This window comes from Paramormyrops kingsleyae, chromosome 25 (genome assembly GCF_048594095.1).
Source record: "Paramormyrops kingsleyae isolate MSU_618 chromosome 25, PKINGS_0.4, whole genome shotgun sequence".
Classification (NCBI taxonomy): domain Eukaryota; kingdom Metazoa; phylum Chordata; class Actinopteri; order Osteoglossiformes; family Mormyridae; genus Paramormyrops; species Paramormyrops kingsleyae.
In genome coordinates this window covers 28155402-28173221 of record NC_132821.1, presented here as the reverse complement: position 1 = coordinate 28173221, position 17820 = coordinate 28155402, and the positions used below count along the sequence as shown (strand labels likewise).

General features: G+C 47.3%; 2 protein-coding genes across 8 annotated transcripts; one reads left to right on the top strand and one right to left on the bottom strand.

Moving 5' to 3' along the window:
• Window positions 1–454: 454 nt before the first annotated feature.
• Window positions 455–2352, top strand: LOC111853153 (extracellular superoxide dismutase [Cu-Zn]). 2 transcript variants are annotated; one of them, XM_023829795.2, is made up of 2 exons: window positions 455–611; window positions 1143–2352. In XM_023829795.2, exon 2 carries the CDS (start codon window positions 1152–1154, stop codon window positions 1782–1784), a length of 633 nt encoding a protein of 210 aa, XP_023685563.1. In that variant the 5' UTR covers window positions 455–611; window positions 1143–1151; the 3' UTR covers window positions 1785–2352. The 2 variants fall into 2 exon arrangements, with proteins under 2 accessions (XP_023685563.1, XP_023685564.2); XM_023829796.2 differs by lacking the exon at window positions 455–611 and adding an exon at window positions 762–1055.
• Window positions 2353–2488: 136 nt separating this feature from the next.
• Window positions 2489–17272, bottom strand: LOC111853151 (coiled-coil domain-containing protein 149). Of its 6 annotated transcripts, none has more exons than XM_072707247.1 (13): window positions 16943–17272; window positions 13445–13606; window positions 12686–12724; window positions 11637–11744; window positions 11221–11337; window positions 10033–10205; window positions 9610–9682; window positions 9438–9522; window positions 8619–8766; window positions 8277–8353; window positions 6975–7007; window positions 5412–5549; window positions 2489–5038 (listed from the first exon to the last, which is right to left on the bottom strand). In XM_072707247.1, the coding sequence occupies exons 1-13, from the start codon at window positions 16991–16993 to the stop codon at window positions 4635–4637; spliced, it is 1608 nt and encodes a 535-aa protein (XP_072563348.1). In that variant the 5' UTR covers window positions 16994–17272; the 3' UTR covers window positions 2489–4634. The 6 variants fall into 6 exon arrangements, with proteins under 6 accessions (XP_072563348.1, XP_072563350.1, XP_072563352.1 ...); XM_072707249.1 differs by having other exon boundaries at window positions 5463–5549; window positions 16943–17267; XM_072707251.1 differs by lacking the exon at window positions 16943–17272 and adding an exon at window positions 16134–16866.
• Window positions 17273–17820: the final 548 nt, after the last annotated feature.

Here is a 17820-nt window from a genome sequence, read left to right as displayed (position 1 = left end):
CTTAATATTTAATAGTGCAACTGGGAAGTTATCGTCAGCTGAGCTACATCAACAATTGCTGGTCCATTGTCAGTCAAAAAGCATCACAATGTAGTGCCATGTATTGTAATGTGTATCTAATGATGGGAATGAAATTACTTTGTATCTGTATTAAATATTCGCCTGGAATTAATGCAGCAATCAGATTACTCTTTATTGGACATTTCTATTCCTCCTCAACCCTCTCTTCTTCTCCTTGTAAAGCTGCCCTTGGTTTGTGAAAGGCGCAATATGTAACTGAAATGTAATTTATTATTATTATTTAGATGCATGCTTTCAAGCCATTTTATTTAATAATTTCACATAACTTTTCCTCATTTGAACCCGTTGTGTTTCACAGTTTGTTGTAAAGTGATATCAATTCATTATTCATGACCAACGAAATGTTTTTGTTTTTCCGCGTGCGTTATGCATTGTTAGGTCATTAAATAACCGCCTAGCTCTTGTGCAATTTTCCCAGTCAAAAGGCAGGCAGGCTTCATAACAACATTGTCGGTCTTCTGAGCGAATTTGTCGATTAAAAAGTTACGAAAGCGACTCCATTTTAAGTTTTTTTTCTCTAGGCGTCTAAGGTAATGTATCTACAGCGCCGCACAAAGCAATTCTGATTTATGTAAATTAATTGGGATATTTTCTGAGGAGTTTCTCGTTTTTTGTTGTTGAGAAAAGTGTGGCAATTCTCATCTGTTTAACCTGATCCGTTTTATTTCTTCGAACCGTTGCGAGTCTCGTGCAGACATGTACCTGAATAATCTTTGTATTACTGGAATATCTTACGTGGCAAACTTCCATAAACACTATGCCACACAATACTGCTAGATCCGTTTCTTATGACCGATTTAACGAAACGAGCGTAGATGTTATTTTATTATACCTTCGATCAGTATAAATATTACGAAACTACCTTTTGTTGAGTTTTCTCTTACGTAACTAATTTGGTAGATTTTTTTTCACTGCGCATGCGGGTGAAGCAGGAGTAGAAATCTTTTGGGAAATTAAGATGAAATATGAGGAAGGTATTAGTACCGTGTTATGTGATTTTATACAATGACGAGTAAGTATTATTATGAATATAATGTTATTATGCCATGAATCTTTTCTAGAAAATCAAAATGCACCTGATTGTCACAAACTGGCCTCCAGTGCTCCTCCTGTTTGGACTGCCCTGTTTCCTATCTGCCTATCTGCCGTCACAAAGTGACGGGTTTCCTATGAAGCCAATAGTCCAACCAGAGTTGGCAGAGTTCAACGGGACCCTGTACGCAAGCTGCAAGATGAAACCCAACACCAGACTGGCCGAGGACCAGCCCAAGGTCTACGGGCGGGTGCTCTTCAGACAGGGCCGTGTCGACAGGCCGCTGGAGGTGATGTTCAAACTGAAAGGCTTCCCCGACGCCAAACAGATGCGAGCAATCCACGTTCACCAGTTTGGTGACCTCAGCGAAGGCTGTGACTCAACTGGTGGTCACTACAACCCCGACAAGGTGAACCACCCCAAGCACCCAGGCGACTTCGGAAACTTCATGCCTCGTGGCGGACGTATCCGCGAGAGGACAACGAGCGACGTCACCCTCTTCGGTCCGCTGTCGGTGCTGGGCCGATCCGTGGTGCTCCACGCGGGGGAGGATGACCTGGGCCAGGGGGGCGACGCGGGGAGCCTGCTTCACGGCAACGCAGGCCACCGGCTGGCTTGCTGTATCATCGGGATCGGCAGCAGAAACCTCTGGGACAACGTGAGCCAATAGCGTCAGAGGAGGCTAAACGAAAGGTCAAAGGTCATCCCGTTCACACACTGCTGGGTCTGTCGCACACTACGATTGCAAAAAGAGCCACCATTCTTCATATTACCAGGTCTTGTCAGAAAAATATCATTTATTTGGTTCATCACAGCATCACTAACAGCTTATATTTCCACGAAACACATAGTTTTTTTTTTTTTTTTTTAATCAGAAATACTAGTTTACCCGTTCAATGTTAAACAATGATCTAAAACTGAAGCATAAAACTGGATAAATCATTATCAGTCTTCTTATTATAGCTTTTCCAACCATTCCCATTTCAATTGTAAGTGAAAACCTGTTTTATTGCTTTTTTATGCACAAGCATATTATACCTGTAATCAGATGTTTGCAAACATCATAATGGGTTATGGGTAGACCTACATGTGTGTGATCTAACAGATTTTTTTATATATATGTATATGCCCTTGATTGTTAATAGAAAGTAATTTCCACCTATTAAAGAATACTGTTAAATGAATTCTAGTAATGATCCAGTAGTACAGTAATACAAAATAAATGATAAAAAGAGTAATGTTTCTAATCATTTTGTCAGTGCAGGTGCATCATGGGTAGCTTTTTTCCATAATGACACATTCCATAATGGTATGTCACAGTGAGAATGCTCATCTAAAGAAAAATCTAAGGAGTCAAAAAGCCAAGACTGCCTGTGCATGACACCACTGCTCTTTTAATTCAAAGGTTTATCCCCACAAGAAATATATTCATTTTGTGCAGTTTTTTTCCCCATACCAAAAATATGCAGGCAGTGACAGAACTGGAGTTTTTTTTTTTTTTTTTTGTTCCAGGCTAAAAGTACTACCTCATCTCTGCATGAGAGAGCTGCCTTAAAGAGATGTAAAGAAAGACTACACCCACAGACAAGTAATTACAGAAGTTAATGCAGAAACACAGTCATGCACGCAATTTTAAGTCACCAAATTCCTCTCCTACGGCAGCAGCGCTAGGTGACACGTGACGTTTCAGACTCCCGGACAAGAAAATCCAGTTCAGTCTCTCGGAAGTTTTTTCCCGCAGCCGAACTCATAATAAGATATCCTTGTCCATAAAAGACTTAACACCTTCTTTGGCTGAAAACTTAATAAAAAAAAACAGCAGAAATGAAATGAAATCGATAGAACATCACTCTTCCAGAAAGATGGTCGAAGCAAACATTCCTGGTATCTAAGCACCATGAACTTCCTGTAGATGAACAGTAAACAAATAGAGAAAGAGACTAAATACCTTGAAAAAAACAAAGATTACAGCTGACTGAACATTTTTCATTTCTCTGTTTGAGAACTATCCTGTCCAGCCCTAATATTTTGACCGAGGTTTTCCAATTTACTGCATTTTATCAAATCATTCCAGTACCAAGACCTACCTGAGTGCTTCTCCAAAGACCCCAAAAATACCCAGAACCCTGAACTGCTTCATACTGTATCTCTGAAAGTATCAGGTGACAGTGGTGCACAGATGTAAAACTATACAGGCATAGGGAGTCAAGCCGACCTTCAGGACATTAGCTGCAGGAAACGGCTGAACTCACAGCTGCGGATTCAGTCGGATACGGATTTGAAAAAGGTCCCACGTTTATCAGCCGTGAAACGCGACAAAGTCTAACGGCTGAGCTTTTCCTTTCAGCAGCTCTACTGACTAATATGGAGAGATGCAGAGGATAAAACAGGGAGAGGTTTTCTCCCGCAGGAAAGAGAGACAAAAATCCACCAAGCAGTCGTGCAAAAGAAAAAGATGGAAAGTCAACATCAAATGTCTCACACTTCCTTCCACCCCCTCGCAACTGAAATATTTATACGTTTCGGTGTCTTGCTTTCAGTACATTTTGACTCTTAAGTCCAGTCCTATCAAACATAATTTTAGATCATTCAGACAGATATCAGTACCATACACCAGCCGCTGGCCAATATGTCCCCCAAGGGACAAAGCATGACGCGAAACAGGGTCATTCAATGATGTGGTGTCACTCATATCCCACTTTACTCTCAGGCTCAAATCCAAAACCGGATGGTGCAAAGTTTTCACAAAGCTGTCACTTTCCTGATTACTATCTGGGGCCCAGCCAGCTCGAGATAAGCATCAGCGCCCCCTACTGGACAACAGCTTTTTTTTTTTTTTTTTGGTAGTGCACCTCTAACCAAGGTGACAGGGATGCCAAGCTTTTGCACAAAGGGACGCGTCATCCGAAACTTCGGTTCGGATCACCTTCAGAAATGTTCCGTCAGCAAGTGACCAATATACAGCGTGTACAGCAGCCCTATTCAGGCAAGAACAGCAACACTGACCATTTAGTCCAAATGATCCATATTTTAACATAAGGAAAACAAAATCCTAAATATTTTAACCACAGATACATATCTGAAATAGGAAGTGACATCTTCGACTTGGTAGAAGTTTTGTGGCCCAAGGGTTTAAGTGGCAGCCAGACTTCTAAACGTGCTGGTCAGCTCAGATTAGGCCACCCAGAGGCTCAGTGCCAAGTGGACAGGCTGACAATACGCAGTGTTTCGGTTTTTAATTTGAACAGGGGAGGGACCCCCCCTGGCAGCCAGGCAAGGCCCCAGGAAAGGAGGAGTCCAAGCAGGCTGGCTTATCTCAGTCTCTGCAACAAGACCGGATCCCATCATGTGGGACCCGGATGATGGTCTATGCCAGGTTCTCTCTGCAGGAGCTGTCGCTCATCTCTGAGGTCCGGCCTGGGCCCGACGACTCTGTGGAAGAGCAGCTATTTGTGCTGACCTGGGGCCTGGCTTCAAGGCCAGAGGACAGCTGTGCACCGCAGGTCTCAGTCAGCTCCGCTTACTGGGCGTGGTTTGGGGAAGGGGTGGGGCTTGTGTGGGTGGGCGGGGCTAGTGAAAGGCAGCAGTCTGGACAGTCATCCTGTGAGGGGTTGTGGGGAAGGGAATCCAAAGAAGCTGACCCCTCCTCACCAGGAACTTGGGCTGTGTTTTCCACCTCCGTCCCAGAATCCACCTGGGCGGTTCCCCCCTCCTCACGGGATACCACCGTCTCCAGCCTCAGACTGACCACTGGGATGCTGAGCCCACCTCCAGTGACTGATTCTGTTCGGTTTGAACAGTAGGGGGCACTCTCCTCGCTGCTTCCATCCGGGCCAACCCGCGACCGGGGCGACACCTCCGGGTCGCTGCAGTGGTGCACGTCCCGTTGGCCTACATAGGCCTCCCTGCCCCCCATCCTGTCATCTGAAAACACACACAGGGTTAAAGTGTGACCGGTAGCACAGCTCCTGCAGGAATGCACAGGAGAACGTGCTTGGAAAGCAAAGCAAATATTTATAGGTCACTGTACGTCGTGCCTCAGTCCAGTGAGTCAGCAGCTTACAGGATAACAGGGAGAACGGTGACAGCAGGGACAAATGCATGAGGGGGTGACGCAAGAAGAGCTGGACACTGTCCCAAAAAAATCCCAGAGGTACCTGCATTTTTGCTGGCATTTTTTATGTAATGTTTTTAAATCCTTGCGCTAAAGATCGTGGATGACGCACAGACTCCTCCCAAAAACGAAGTCCACACCTGACAAAATACGTCGAAATTTGAAACCGCAATACCATTTCACCTTGAAAAGCCGCAGCGTGTCGCAGTGGCGGCCGCACCGGCCCACCCTCACCTTCGGGGGGCGCCTCTCTCAGGTGTGGAGGCGGAGGGGACATGGGCAGCTCGCTGTCATTCAGGGTAACGGTCCCTCTTCCTGCTCCTGTTGGCCAAACGGTCACCCGTCAGTTTGGTGAAACCGTGATCGCACAAGCCCCCTGTCCACACCAAGAGGCTTACAGGCAGGTGTCCCCCCCAAACACTCCACAGGCCTCCTCAGACCCCACCATGGCTTTCACCCGTTAGACCTCCACTATATTCTTAGATCAGAGCCCTTCGCTGAAGCACTTAATGTCAGCCGACTCTGAAATCTTCCCGGGGGGCTTTTGTGCCGATCCTGAACACTTGCCTCTTCTGAAGCACACCTGCCTAGGATCTCTCTGTTGTCCTCCTAGCGGGGGATTCTCCCCCCTCCCAACCCACCACCCCCAACGTGACCCAGGGAGGTTTGATAATGGGGCAGGATTTTCCTCAAAATAGCAAGGCGAGCTCGCAGCGTCGTGGCAGCTTTGCGGGGCAAGGGCGTCATGGGGAGGATTGGCACCCCCCCCCCCTCCCCGACACTCCGTGCATGACGCCTCTTTTACAAAAGCCCTTCCTGCTGCGAGCGACTGCGGAGAGCTTTGTTTTGGACAGGCTCAGCCGCACGATTGATCGCCTTTGCTCCAGGCTCGGTGATAAATGGTGAGCAGTCATCTAACGCTCCCATACAGTTGCTCCCTAGGTGGTAACAACAGGGTTTCTTTCTGATCTCGCATATTTAGCCCCTATCAGTCTCTCTCTACCGGACCTCATAGCTGTCAGTTTTGGCGGTGAGCCCTCAGCCATGTTCCGTCTGGTCTACAAAATTCCCTAATAACGCCACGTTCCCTAAATGTGTTTGTAATGTGGGCAATCATTTTCTGTAATGGATCCTTGTCATCTTTATAGAGGCCGAATGGCCATCTTAAGACAGACAAACTGGTTCAGTCAAGCTTGAGAGGGGTCCGCAAAGTGGTGTTGCGTTTCCCTCTGCTGGACAAGACAGGTATTGCGCCGATTTCTAGACGCTCTGTAAACATCTTGCTGTTCACAGAACAGACTCCTGCACCTGATTTTAATAGCTAAATCTGACCGATGCTAAAATTTATACTGATTTTGCCAGGCTAACCTTTAATATTCTCCATATATACACAAGCAAATAAGTACATTCTATTTTACACACACAGAATATTTATATTAAAAATGAGATTCAAACCACATGCATTACATTCAAAAGGGCAGAATAATGTCCATTGAAGCATCTTGCCTAAGCAAACAGAACACTCTCATAGTTCAATATCTGCCATTTTTTACAGGATAACAAGGATCAAAGCCTTACAGCTTCCCAGTTCACAAAGATGTCCTTCAAATGATCTGCTTGATGACACGGGCCCCTGATCTGGTTTACTAACGGGCTGCACATCCACGCAGATCCTCTCTGAGTCACCCTGACTAGTACAATGAAAACACAAGCTTTGAAAGCATGGCAAGCTCATTAGACACGTACTTCCAAATCCCAGCGACACACTGTAGGTGAGGCCTCCAGGCAGCAGGGGGAGACAGAGAAAAGTCAAGTCAGCAGAAATGGTAACAAATCCTGGTCTATAAGGCACAATCAGGCAGAAAGCTAAATCACACCCAGTCCCTCAGCTACGCTGGACACACGGGGAACCATGCCACAAAGGCGTGCTTTAAGGCAGGGGTTGTCAACCACCAGGCTTTTGAACGCTGGGGGTTTTGTGGAGGGGTTGGGTAATTTCCAAAAAAATAAACAACATTTTCAAGCTATGGCCTTTCTTATGATACATTTCCAAGGCAAATGAAGAAAAAGATGGAATCCATAAAAATTATGAAATCTCTCACACCGATTTATCGGCAAACATCCCCCCTCACAATAATTTCCACCGGTCTGTGACATTGTTGTATGGCATAAACCGGTTCATGGATATCAAAATGTTGAAAACCCCTACTTCAAGGCATTATGGGTAATGAAGGGTCTTGGACCCAGCTCCACCTTTAGGGGGCGCTCTCATGGTGGATTCTGCGTCACCGAGGACAGCCATGCCTTTTGCATTTCTCTTTTTATTAAACCCCGGAGTCTTCGGTAAATATTGTTAAAGGGAAACAACATTAAATACACACGTCTTCATTGGGTTTTGCTGTTAGTGTTTCCCGTGGGCCATGAACAGAACCAGTGGAAATGAAAATCATTTCCTTTGGCATCTCCAGCTCCGAGTAGCTGTGCTGCATCTTTTTGCAAATTAAAAATCCAAATGTTTTCCCACTTCAGCGATGTCCAGGGACCAGGCAAGTCGAGAGAATTCTAATTGAAGCCAATTCTCATAAATCCAGCCAATGTTTGTGCATTTTCTTGCATTACATTTAGTGCCCATTTTAATATGCGGCTGTTTAGATCCTGTGTGTTGTTTATTTTAATGAGTCTACTGCTGTGATTCCCCGCTTATTCTATACATCACCACTTTGCAGGCATCACAGTTCAGTTCTAGCCTTCTAATTTCAGCGGAAGACAAACAATAGCAGAAAACAGTAGCAGTGCGGTGGAGACATCCCTCCCACCACTAGGGGGCGCAAACAGCTAACCAATGCAAAGCCATGCAAATAAGGGCAAGGCCGACCTCGGCCAATGAGTGTTTAGCATGCAGAAGAGGTGGCCCACCACACCAGCTGTGAAGATTAACCATGTGTACTTTGGGGCACGACGCTCCGAGGCCCCGGTTACACAATTGCGGGACGGTACACCAGCCTATCGCAAGAAGCCAGCAAAGTAGGGCGACGACACAACGCTAACCTGGGAGGCTCCACAAACCAGCCATCTCCAAAGTCTTCAGCTTCTTTTCCAGCTCTGCCACACGGTTTCCCAGAATCCTGTGAACACACAACTGGGGCTTTACCTGATGTCATGTGACCTACCCTTATAGAGCCAGACACTTCTTTTAAAATGCATGACATAGTATGAAAAATTCATACCACATTAAATTAGAATTTTTCCATTTTCTACCTGTCAGATATTTAATCTTCTACACATTATAAACACACCTTGAAGCCTTATGGCATATATTTTTTGTGCCACTAATAAACAGAAATGCAACAAAGCCCTAGAGAGGACAATGTGTGATTGGGCGCATCCCACTTGTTGGTCTGTCGTTGGTGCTGAATGACCAGGTTCTTCTCATGGATGGTCTCCAGCAGTGCAGTGGCCAGGGACTTGAGGTCGGAGATGGATTGGGGTGTAGCTGGTAGGCTACAGCCATTGTCCTCAGACAGCAGAAGCTCCTGCACTGGAGAAAGGGGGGGCCATCGGTCATTAACCCAGCAGTCCCAGAATCCCCGGCACTTAATCACCTCTTAGCCAGCGTCTGTCATACTTTTAGTCAAAAAGCTGGGACTAAATTATACTATAACTTTTCTGTGCTCTCCGCTTATATTTTGTGAAACCTTATCTTAAAAGCAAAGGTCAAAGGGGCACAGGAAGGATCAGAAGGGAATTGGGCTGCATCTGAATTCACACACGTCTTACTCTGCACTTAAATGAGGAAAAAGTACACACTACAGCACTTAGTGCAATTCCTTGGTGTGCAAGTACAAAACTTCATGCACTTTCTGGATGCACGTCACCTCTGAATTGCCGGACGTTGACCTTTAATGACAGATGTCCTGCATAACGACAAGTACCGAACAAACCCCGACTTCCTCGGAAGTCTCCTCCAGGATTCTGGGACTTAATAGTGTACACTTCGGACTCTGAACAGATGTAGGGTGCCATCTAGGAACTATTCGTGTTCCAAGGCACTAAGCGATGCATGCTACAGTTTCAGACGTCCTGTTATGTCTTGTGCACTGTTTCGGCGCACTATTTCGTGTGGAAGTGTGCAATTTCGGATGCAGCCTCACAGAGGACGCAAGGGTACCACCAAAGAAACTCATGTATGGCGATGGGATACTGCTGTACCTTGTTTGGCAGAAAGCACCCCAGTGAGAGCACTGCTGTTGGATTTTCCGTATATTTTGGAGTTCTTGCGTCTCTCCAGGGCACTCTGGAAAGACACGCCTGGGTGAACTGCTGACAATTATTGTTTAATCACCGTGGACTGATTTTAATCTGGCCTGCTATGTCCACACACCTTGTACTTCATGATGTTGGTTTTAAGCAGGCGGACCTCTTCCTGGAGCTGCTTAAACCGCTCGTGTATGTACCTGAAATGAAACCACACGAACCGTCAGTTCGATCACCGTTGAATACTCATCTACTCAAGGCTGCTCCCTGCCGTAGAAAATACTAGAAAAGACGGAGACAACCGTGACACTGACAAACAGCAATGACAATCACCCCCCCCCCCCATGCTGCCACAACCTCTAAGCCAGTGTTTCTCAACCCACATTTTTGCTCCCTTCCAGCTCCCAGGACTCCAGAACCAAACAATCAAGAACACCCAATGCCTGGAATAGGTTTGTTGGCAGCTGGGATGGAGCAAAAATATGGATTGTCTGGTGGCCCCCAAGGACTGGGTTAGGAAACACTCCTCTCAGTCAAGTTCAGCCCACACCTGTTCTCCATGCAGAGCGCGTCCACGTCGATGATGCGGATCTCCGGAGTCCCCAGGATGTGGTTCAGCTCGCGGTTAAGGCGGCCGGCCTTCTCCTGAAACACCGCGTGCTCGGCCTTGACGTCCTGCAACTCGTCTGTCGCCGCCTTAAGATTCTGCTCCAGTTCTTCATTCTATACCACCGGGCGAAGGCAAGTCAAGTGTGACCAAACGAATATGAATATAAATGTCAATGCAGGACCTGGGTCAACGGCTTCTGATGCCTTTAGCTTTTACTACATAATCTTCAAATCTAAAAGATTAGGGATTTGAGTTATTAGTGTGATAATATTTTTAATAGCTTAAGTAATATCTGTGCTGGTTTGTAGTGTGTCATCATTGGAAGGTCATTCACACTCTTATGCACCAGGGAGCTCTTAGTCAAAAGCCTCAGGGTCACATGATCACTGGGTTGTTACATCATGACTTTGTTCATAACGCTATTCAACAAAGACCCCTTATTTGATCTGTGATAGTGTTTATGCCGATTTCAGAGATGCACTCGGAATCTTGCCATCACCCATAGTTATGTCATTTTTAGGCTATAAATAGAACCTATAATTCCTCATTAAGAATATATGGGTTAAAGTTCAATACAGCAAAAATGATTTAAGTTCCATTCCTGAACATTTTTAAGACTTTACAGAAGTGCGCTATGTACAGTACTGCAAGTGTCGTGCCAGAGTTTATAGGATGTAACGCGTGTGGAGATGTTGAGACAGGTTCCTGCTCTCTGTCTGACGTGGCAACATGATATCAAGGCAAACGGAGTCCCTGTGCGCTTGCAGACTTCTCCTGGACCCTTTAGAGCAGGGGTCTCCAACTCCGGTCCTGGAGAGCTACCGTCCAGTCGGTTTTCAATCCTACCTGGCTTCTGATGAGCCACACCTGTTCTGCTCATCAGAAGCCAAGTGGGACAGAAGACCTACTGGATAGTAGCTCTCCAGGACCAGAGTTGGAGACCCCTGTTATAGAGGGATGTTTCTGAGGCCAAGTACAACAGAAAATCATACGTTTCTACGAGTCCACTTCCACCGTGCACATGTACAGTAAATGTATGTATAGCGTAAAGTTTAAATTGGGCGCTACTCAAAATGCTTTGTTGACCAGTGTCAAGTAGGTTTTGTTCTCCTCTGCCGAGTCTCGCACCTGCTCCCGTGCTCTCTCCAGCTGCTGCACCAGGTCCTCCCGCTCATGGGCGGGGAAGTGTCGCGCCCCCACCTCCTCATCCCCCAGCCTCTGCTTGGCGATGGTCATCCTAAGGAGCTAGGAGCAAGACGAGTATGAGATGCCTACAGTGCATCACCACCTCCATCGCTGCTGGGAAACCCTCCCTGACAGAGTCTGCCTGCCTCTCACTGCAGCTGGGTCAGCTGAGAAGCCCCAGGGGGCGCTGTGGAGAGACTCGGGATGTCCTCGTCGTGAATTACTGCTCTACATCTCAACGAGCTTTGATCTTGTCGTTGGGAGCCAGCAGATTAGTTGGTTCCCATCAGTCCTGGGGAGCGTCCCTCATAAGCACGGCCCCCACCGCGACCCGGCGATTCAGCAGCTGGCACCCCCACCTTGTTGTCACCCTGCGCCTCCGCTAGCCGCTGACTCAGCTCCTTCACCTCCTCCGCCAGCCGCTTGCTCTTCTCCCTGGAGTCTCGCAGGAGCTGCGCCAGGTTCACCTGAAAAGGGGCGGAGCCAAGGTGAAGACGAGAAGAGGGACCAGCCATGGGCAACTGAGTTAGGTGACGGTGGCTTCCAGGGGCAGGTGAAGCTTCCTGTGGTCTGACTGGAACAGAGCCCCCTAACAGACCTGCAGAGGGCGCTATGCCTGCAAGCTCATTCTGGGACGAAACACACCTCTTCTATCAACATCCGTTTTCTCCCTCATCTTGATCCCTCATTCCCATCCTATAGCAGTCTATGACTTCCTGTCAACCCCATTCAATCACTTGGATGTCTGACCAGCAGAAATGACGCGGTGCGCCCCAGTTGATATTCTCTGCGCGCTTCTTCACAAACTCGCCGCGGCGACCAGTAAGACGCGTCAAGCAGACGAGTCTGCAGCATCCTGACAGACGGTACCATCGTTTATAACACAGCGAGTAAGTCATTCGGACCCTTTAGGGCAGAAACTTAAACACTGCAGGATGAAACTGCAGAATCCAGCAGAGACTCGGCTTGGCAGCTGGGTGTGAGGACAGCACCCCCATCCCCCCCCCCCGCCCCCCGGCATACACAGACGAGTACAAACATCCCTCACCACCTATTCTTCCCAGTTGTGGCAGCTTTTCAGATGCGTGACGGATCCGGCTCGTCATCAGGCCCTGCTGGCTAACTGCTCAGTGCTCACAGGCTTTTGATCAGCGCTGCCACGGGGCTTATCTGTTAAAGGGGCTTATCTCTTCGGCACTGGCACTGGCACTGGCACTGGCACTGGCACTGGCACTGGCACTGGCACTGGCGCTGTGACAGCCAGAGGAAAATCTGGAAAGGGCATGAGGCTTCTCCTTCTGAAAGGACCAGCTCTGCCGGCATACAGCACACAGTAAATGCAGCCTCCCTGTTCGGCGTCCCCCCCCCCCCCGAGAGTGAATCATAGCGGGGATGTTTCCTGTCATACCTGATTTCGCTTTTCCGGGGGCAGGGAAGGGTCACCATCCTGTAACGTAAATTAAAGGTGCAATTAGCATACATTATGGATGGAATGGTATGTCATAGAACAGGACTAGGCCACTAAGAGCTCCCTCTACTGGACTGTCCCCAGTGTCCACACCCACTAAGAGTTCCCTCTACTGGACTGTCCCCAGTGTCCACACCCACTATGAGCTCCCTCTACTGGACTGTCCCCAGTGTCCACACCCACTATGAGCTCCCTCTACTGGACTGTCCCCAGTGTCCACACCCACTAAGAGCTCCCTCTACTGGACTGTCCCCAGTGTCCACACCCACTATGAGCTCCCTCTACTGGACTGTCCCCAGTGTCCACACCCACTATGAGCTCCCGGTACTGGACTGTCCCCAGTGTCCACACCCACTATGAGCTCCCTCTACTGGACTGTCCCCAGTGTCCACACCCACTATGAGCTCCCTCTACTGGACTGTCCCCAGTGTCCACACCCACTAAGAGCTCCCTCTACTGGACCGTCCCCAGTGTCCACACCCACTATGAGCTCCCTCTACTGGACCGTCCCCAGTGTCCACACCCACCATGAGCTCCCTCTACTGGACTGTCCCCAGTGTCCACACCCACTATGTGCTCCCTCTACTGGACCGTCCCCAGTGTCCACACCCACCATGAGCTCCCTCTACTGGACTGTCCCCAGTGTCCACACCCACTATGAGCTCCCGGTACTGGACTGTCCCCAGCGTCCACACCCACTATGAGCTCCCGGTACTTCTTCTTGAGGCCTTGGTGTCGCTCCCGTAGCTGGTTGGCCATCAGCTTGTACTGGTCCCGCTCCTGCTGACAGGAGTCCAGCTCTTTGGACAGGATCAGCAAGGCCTCCTTCTTGCTCTCCAGCTTGCGTTTGCACACCAGGAACTGTGAAAAGAGGAGTACAGAGAGGGACGGCCTGTGGTTCAATGTGGGACAGGGCTCAGGTTACCTGAATGCATACCTGATTTCGGCCGCACTTTTGGTAAGGTACTTTCCCTTTTCCACCTACTTCTGGTTGAGTACCAGTACCAAAAGTTCTAGTACCTAAAGTAGTAAACCAGCTGGGGTACTTTTTTGGTACTTTAGGGTCCAATATGGCGCCTGTGAGGATAGCTGCCATTGCTTGGCATCCTGCAAACTTTGCGTTCTTTCTCCGGCCTAAGAAGAAACTTACCTTTTGCACATATGCAGGAATGTATATATACACAGGTACAAGTAAACACTATACTCTTTCTTCTACAGTTCCTGCAAATTACTGTGTACTATGCACCTTATTATTTTATTATCTTATTTTACCATTTACTACTGTATACTTTGCCACTTTATTTTATTCTACTTAAGTGTTTTTTACTGCTAGTATGCAATCTTGTGGGGGCTTCAAGTCCAAGAAATTTCATTATAGGTAATGATGTACCAGGGACCAGTTTGAAGAACTCAAGATTTCTTTCTTATCTGGATAACTTGTTGGATTTAACTTAGCCCAGTTTAAATGGCATTTATCTTTGTTCACTTACATTTAGCCCAGACTACCTTAAATCTGTTCTACCCTGGTTAACTGTTAGCCATTATTAGCAATATCAGTGGATAACAACACATTAGGCAGTATTTTGCGTAGCAACACGTAAAACAGATAGCGGTTGGACAGTACTGTGTGTACAATCGATTTAAGACGCAAGTGCTTATGAACAGTATAAAACTACAGCTTTAACTTGTGTTGATAAAGGGCGCAGCCATCTTGAATTCTGAGCTCAGGGGTGTGTTGATTCCTCAGAGTTCACGAGTAGAAATTCTGACTTGAGGGGGCGTTCTAGTTGAAATTTCCATTTTAACGAGCTACAAGTTCACATGGAATGCAGCACTTGAAGCACTAAAAGTGCGGCACCTGGTGCAGTGGAAAAGCGCCCCTGGTTTCAAGACGGCTCAGGATGGGACTGGAACATATAACCTATCGCGCCGTGTAGCGTCAACATATATGGATTTTTCCAAAAGGATAGACAGGAAATCAGCCCCAGCAAAAGCAGCCACAGAACAGCAAGTCAGCTGCGGGCCCCGGTCCCTTCTCCCTCTCAGTCCCCCTCCATTGTTCTGTCACCGCCGATGACCTCACACCTTCCAAGTCAGATAACGACACCCAGAACAGCAGCTCGCTGCCATGGCGATTGGGACACACTACCTTACACTAATTACCATCTTCAAATACCTATTCAAACAGCAACTTGCGTAGCTCTTGGCCTCACATCATCTGCTGTTTACACATCAGACACTCAGTCATTACCGAATATATAAAGGCTTTAGGATAAAAGCTAAGCAGCTCAAGTGATGACAGCATTCACAGTACACAGCGAGGAGTCCTGATGCGTGTATAGCACAGCGTATCACACCAAGGGTGAAAGGTAAGAGTATCTTTCCAAATACACATTTCCAGAGGTCATTATGTTTTCGGCACTCTACAGAAAAGCCAGCATCACCACCCCCCGTCAGAAATGTGACACCCACGTTTTCAATCCAAAAGCTTATTCCCAAACCACGGACGCAATATTCTGATTGCCTCTGCTGTCAGGAGGGTAGACCCATTCCCAGAGGAAGTGGCCCGTCTCTTTGGAGGTCCTGGATAGTGTTACCTGCAGCTTGCAGCATAGTCTCATGGTGTGCACAAAAAAAAAACAAAAACATGTATTCATATATTTATGATGAGCTGGGTTTAGCTTCCACTCACAGCACCTCAGGTCGAAATTGTGCACCTCGCTAGGCAGAAGGTTCTAAATGACAGGTAATCTTTAGGGCAGGACCTGTTCATTGCCCAGAGCTGTCAAATCTCTGCTAATTCAATTTGCGTCACAGTAACAGTTAGCAGGCATGCCAATTACGGCTTTTGGGAAATGTCCATTTTTATCCCTGCAGGCATCCATCCATCTTCCATACTCTCTTATCTAAAAAAATGCTGTAGGGCTGTTGGACAGACTCTACACTCAGAGCCCAAACCTTGTTGTACGTATATATCTCTCAAAAGAGAGCAAGATGGGATATGTGAAAGGAAGTATTCCAATACAGCTGTACTCATATTTAAAGAGATGGTAAATAAACTTTAAATCGTTATTATTACACTTATACAACAGTTTTTTGAAGCACATTTACTTTTAATATACTAAAATCTTTACCACAAAGAAGTCACAGAAAATCGGCTACAGGTGCAGCCATACAGCCCTTGGAGCTTCCAACATTAAAAATATCCATTAATCCGATCAATTCTCACAGGACGCAGATCAGTGTGCGGAGCACAGTTAAGCTACAGGGGTGTTTGGGGCTAAAGGCCAGGGCTGTGTACACAGGGAGGCACAAAGCACAGCTGATATGTTACTACAGCACAACTCCAGGGCAGAGAGATTTCGGCAGTGTTGTGGATATTACTTACACGCGTGTTTCTGTTTACGGTGAGGGTAATGGACTTGCTTCCACGCCAACCTTTTGCAGTGGAAAATGTCTTGATAAACAATGCTCACAAAAGTAGCAAACATTGCGCTGTGTTTTCGGTGAAATACATCTATTCATGTTGTATAAATGCTTATCTAGCGAGCACAAGTCCATAAGGAAATTATGTTCCATGCGCGTGTAAAATGTGAACACCTGTTATACTGTGCAGGCCATATAAAGCAAAACCGTCTGTACTGCACCTCTCACATAGCGTTCAGGGGTCTTCAATGGTTCAGAAATGATTACAGATCTCAAATGGACGATACAGCGGTTTTTCGGGGGAAATAAAAATGCGTATTAAGTTCAGATGCAGCTGTCCGAGCCGCCGTTTCGGCTTACGCTGCTTTACATCGCACCTCAAATCGGACGCTGCGTCCTACATCCCCATAAACTTGCACCCTCACGGGTTTGCGTGTGAAATCCACTGTAAAACGGGTTTGCATTTGTAAATGTACGATATCCCAGTCTTACTGACAAGCTATACGCGGCTGTCATGGTGCTGCATCTCATTTACCTTCCTTCTCCACCCCCCCAATCCACACCGGTGCATTGCACCCACGCCGGCCTGCACATCGCTAAAACACACCCCGCAGTATCATACATTACTGAGCCTATGGCGACAGGACGGCTTAACGTGACGTGCCTACTCCATTACCAGGCACCCCGGTCCGACCGATCGGTCCTCGATCCGCCCCCCGCGGACACCATCCCCTGCGCCGACGGCCCAGGACGCTCCTTCCCGCGGCTCACCTCGCTCACCAAGCCCTGCCAGTCGCTTTCGCTCCGCTTGGAGGAATTCATCGTGCCGCAACCTCCAGATATTACCGCCCGAGGACGGCAAAGGTATCGGGGAGCGATGAGGAGAAAGCGGCCGTATTTACAGCCAGGTGGCTCGGGATCTCCTCCACAGGCTCCTCCTCTTCCTCCTCCTCTTCCTCACCCCCATGCATTTCGCGTCAGCACGGGGAGCAGCTGATCAGGATTGTAGTCATAAGGACACTGTATATACCGGAGCTCGGATTGACCTGTGATGTTGACCATTATATAAATGTTATAAAATATAATCGCTTTCCTGAAATTTAAAGATTAAAACGATAATGCATTCTGTATTACCATTGATCGCTGTAATGAGGACCGGATGACGGGAGTTCGGTTTTGTACTAGTTATGCCTTGGGACGTACGTAGTATTAACATGATAACGTGGGCTTTACATATCTCGATGCGGATACGTGTAATAAACTAGACGCTTTGTTATGTGAGTGTATTACTGTAAGTCGCAGACGGTGGGCGAAATATCGGTAATGGCTAGAAGTATATCAATGAAAATCAGTACCGGTCCTTCGGAGATGAAAGATGCAGAAATTTATTTCTCATTCTGCATGCCAGTACTTCTATGAAGTTTACGTTAGGTTTAGATCTGATTACTGGGAAGGTCATGGGAGGAGATTGACTTCATCCTAGAGGTGAAACCACTGCTGAATTTGCTTAGGAGCATGTATGATGGCATTATCTGCTAGGAAAATGGGAATATCATAGAAATACAGTTTGTAGCTTGGCTGCACCTGGTCCTGTAAAATGGCCTCAGTCATCAGCCCTTCAACCTAATATGACTCACCTTGTATCTCTG

What these genes read in the sequence shown, in the direction of transcription:
- LOC111853151 (XM_072707247.1), bottom strand. Translation starts at nt 16,993, where the DNA reads ATGAATTCCTCCAAGCGGAGCGAAAGCGACTGGCAGGGCTTGGTGAGC. An exon ending in CCCCGGAAAAGCGAAATCAG is followed by an intron (nt 11,745 to 12,685) that starts GTATGACAGGAA and finishes GCCCCTTTTCAG; the next exon opens with GTGAACCTGGCGCAGCTCCT. An exon ending in GCGCTCTGCATGGAGAACAG is followed by an intron (nt 9,683 to 10,032) that starts GTGTGGGCTGAA and finishes GTTTCATTTCAG; the next exon opens with GTACATACACGAGCGGTTTA.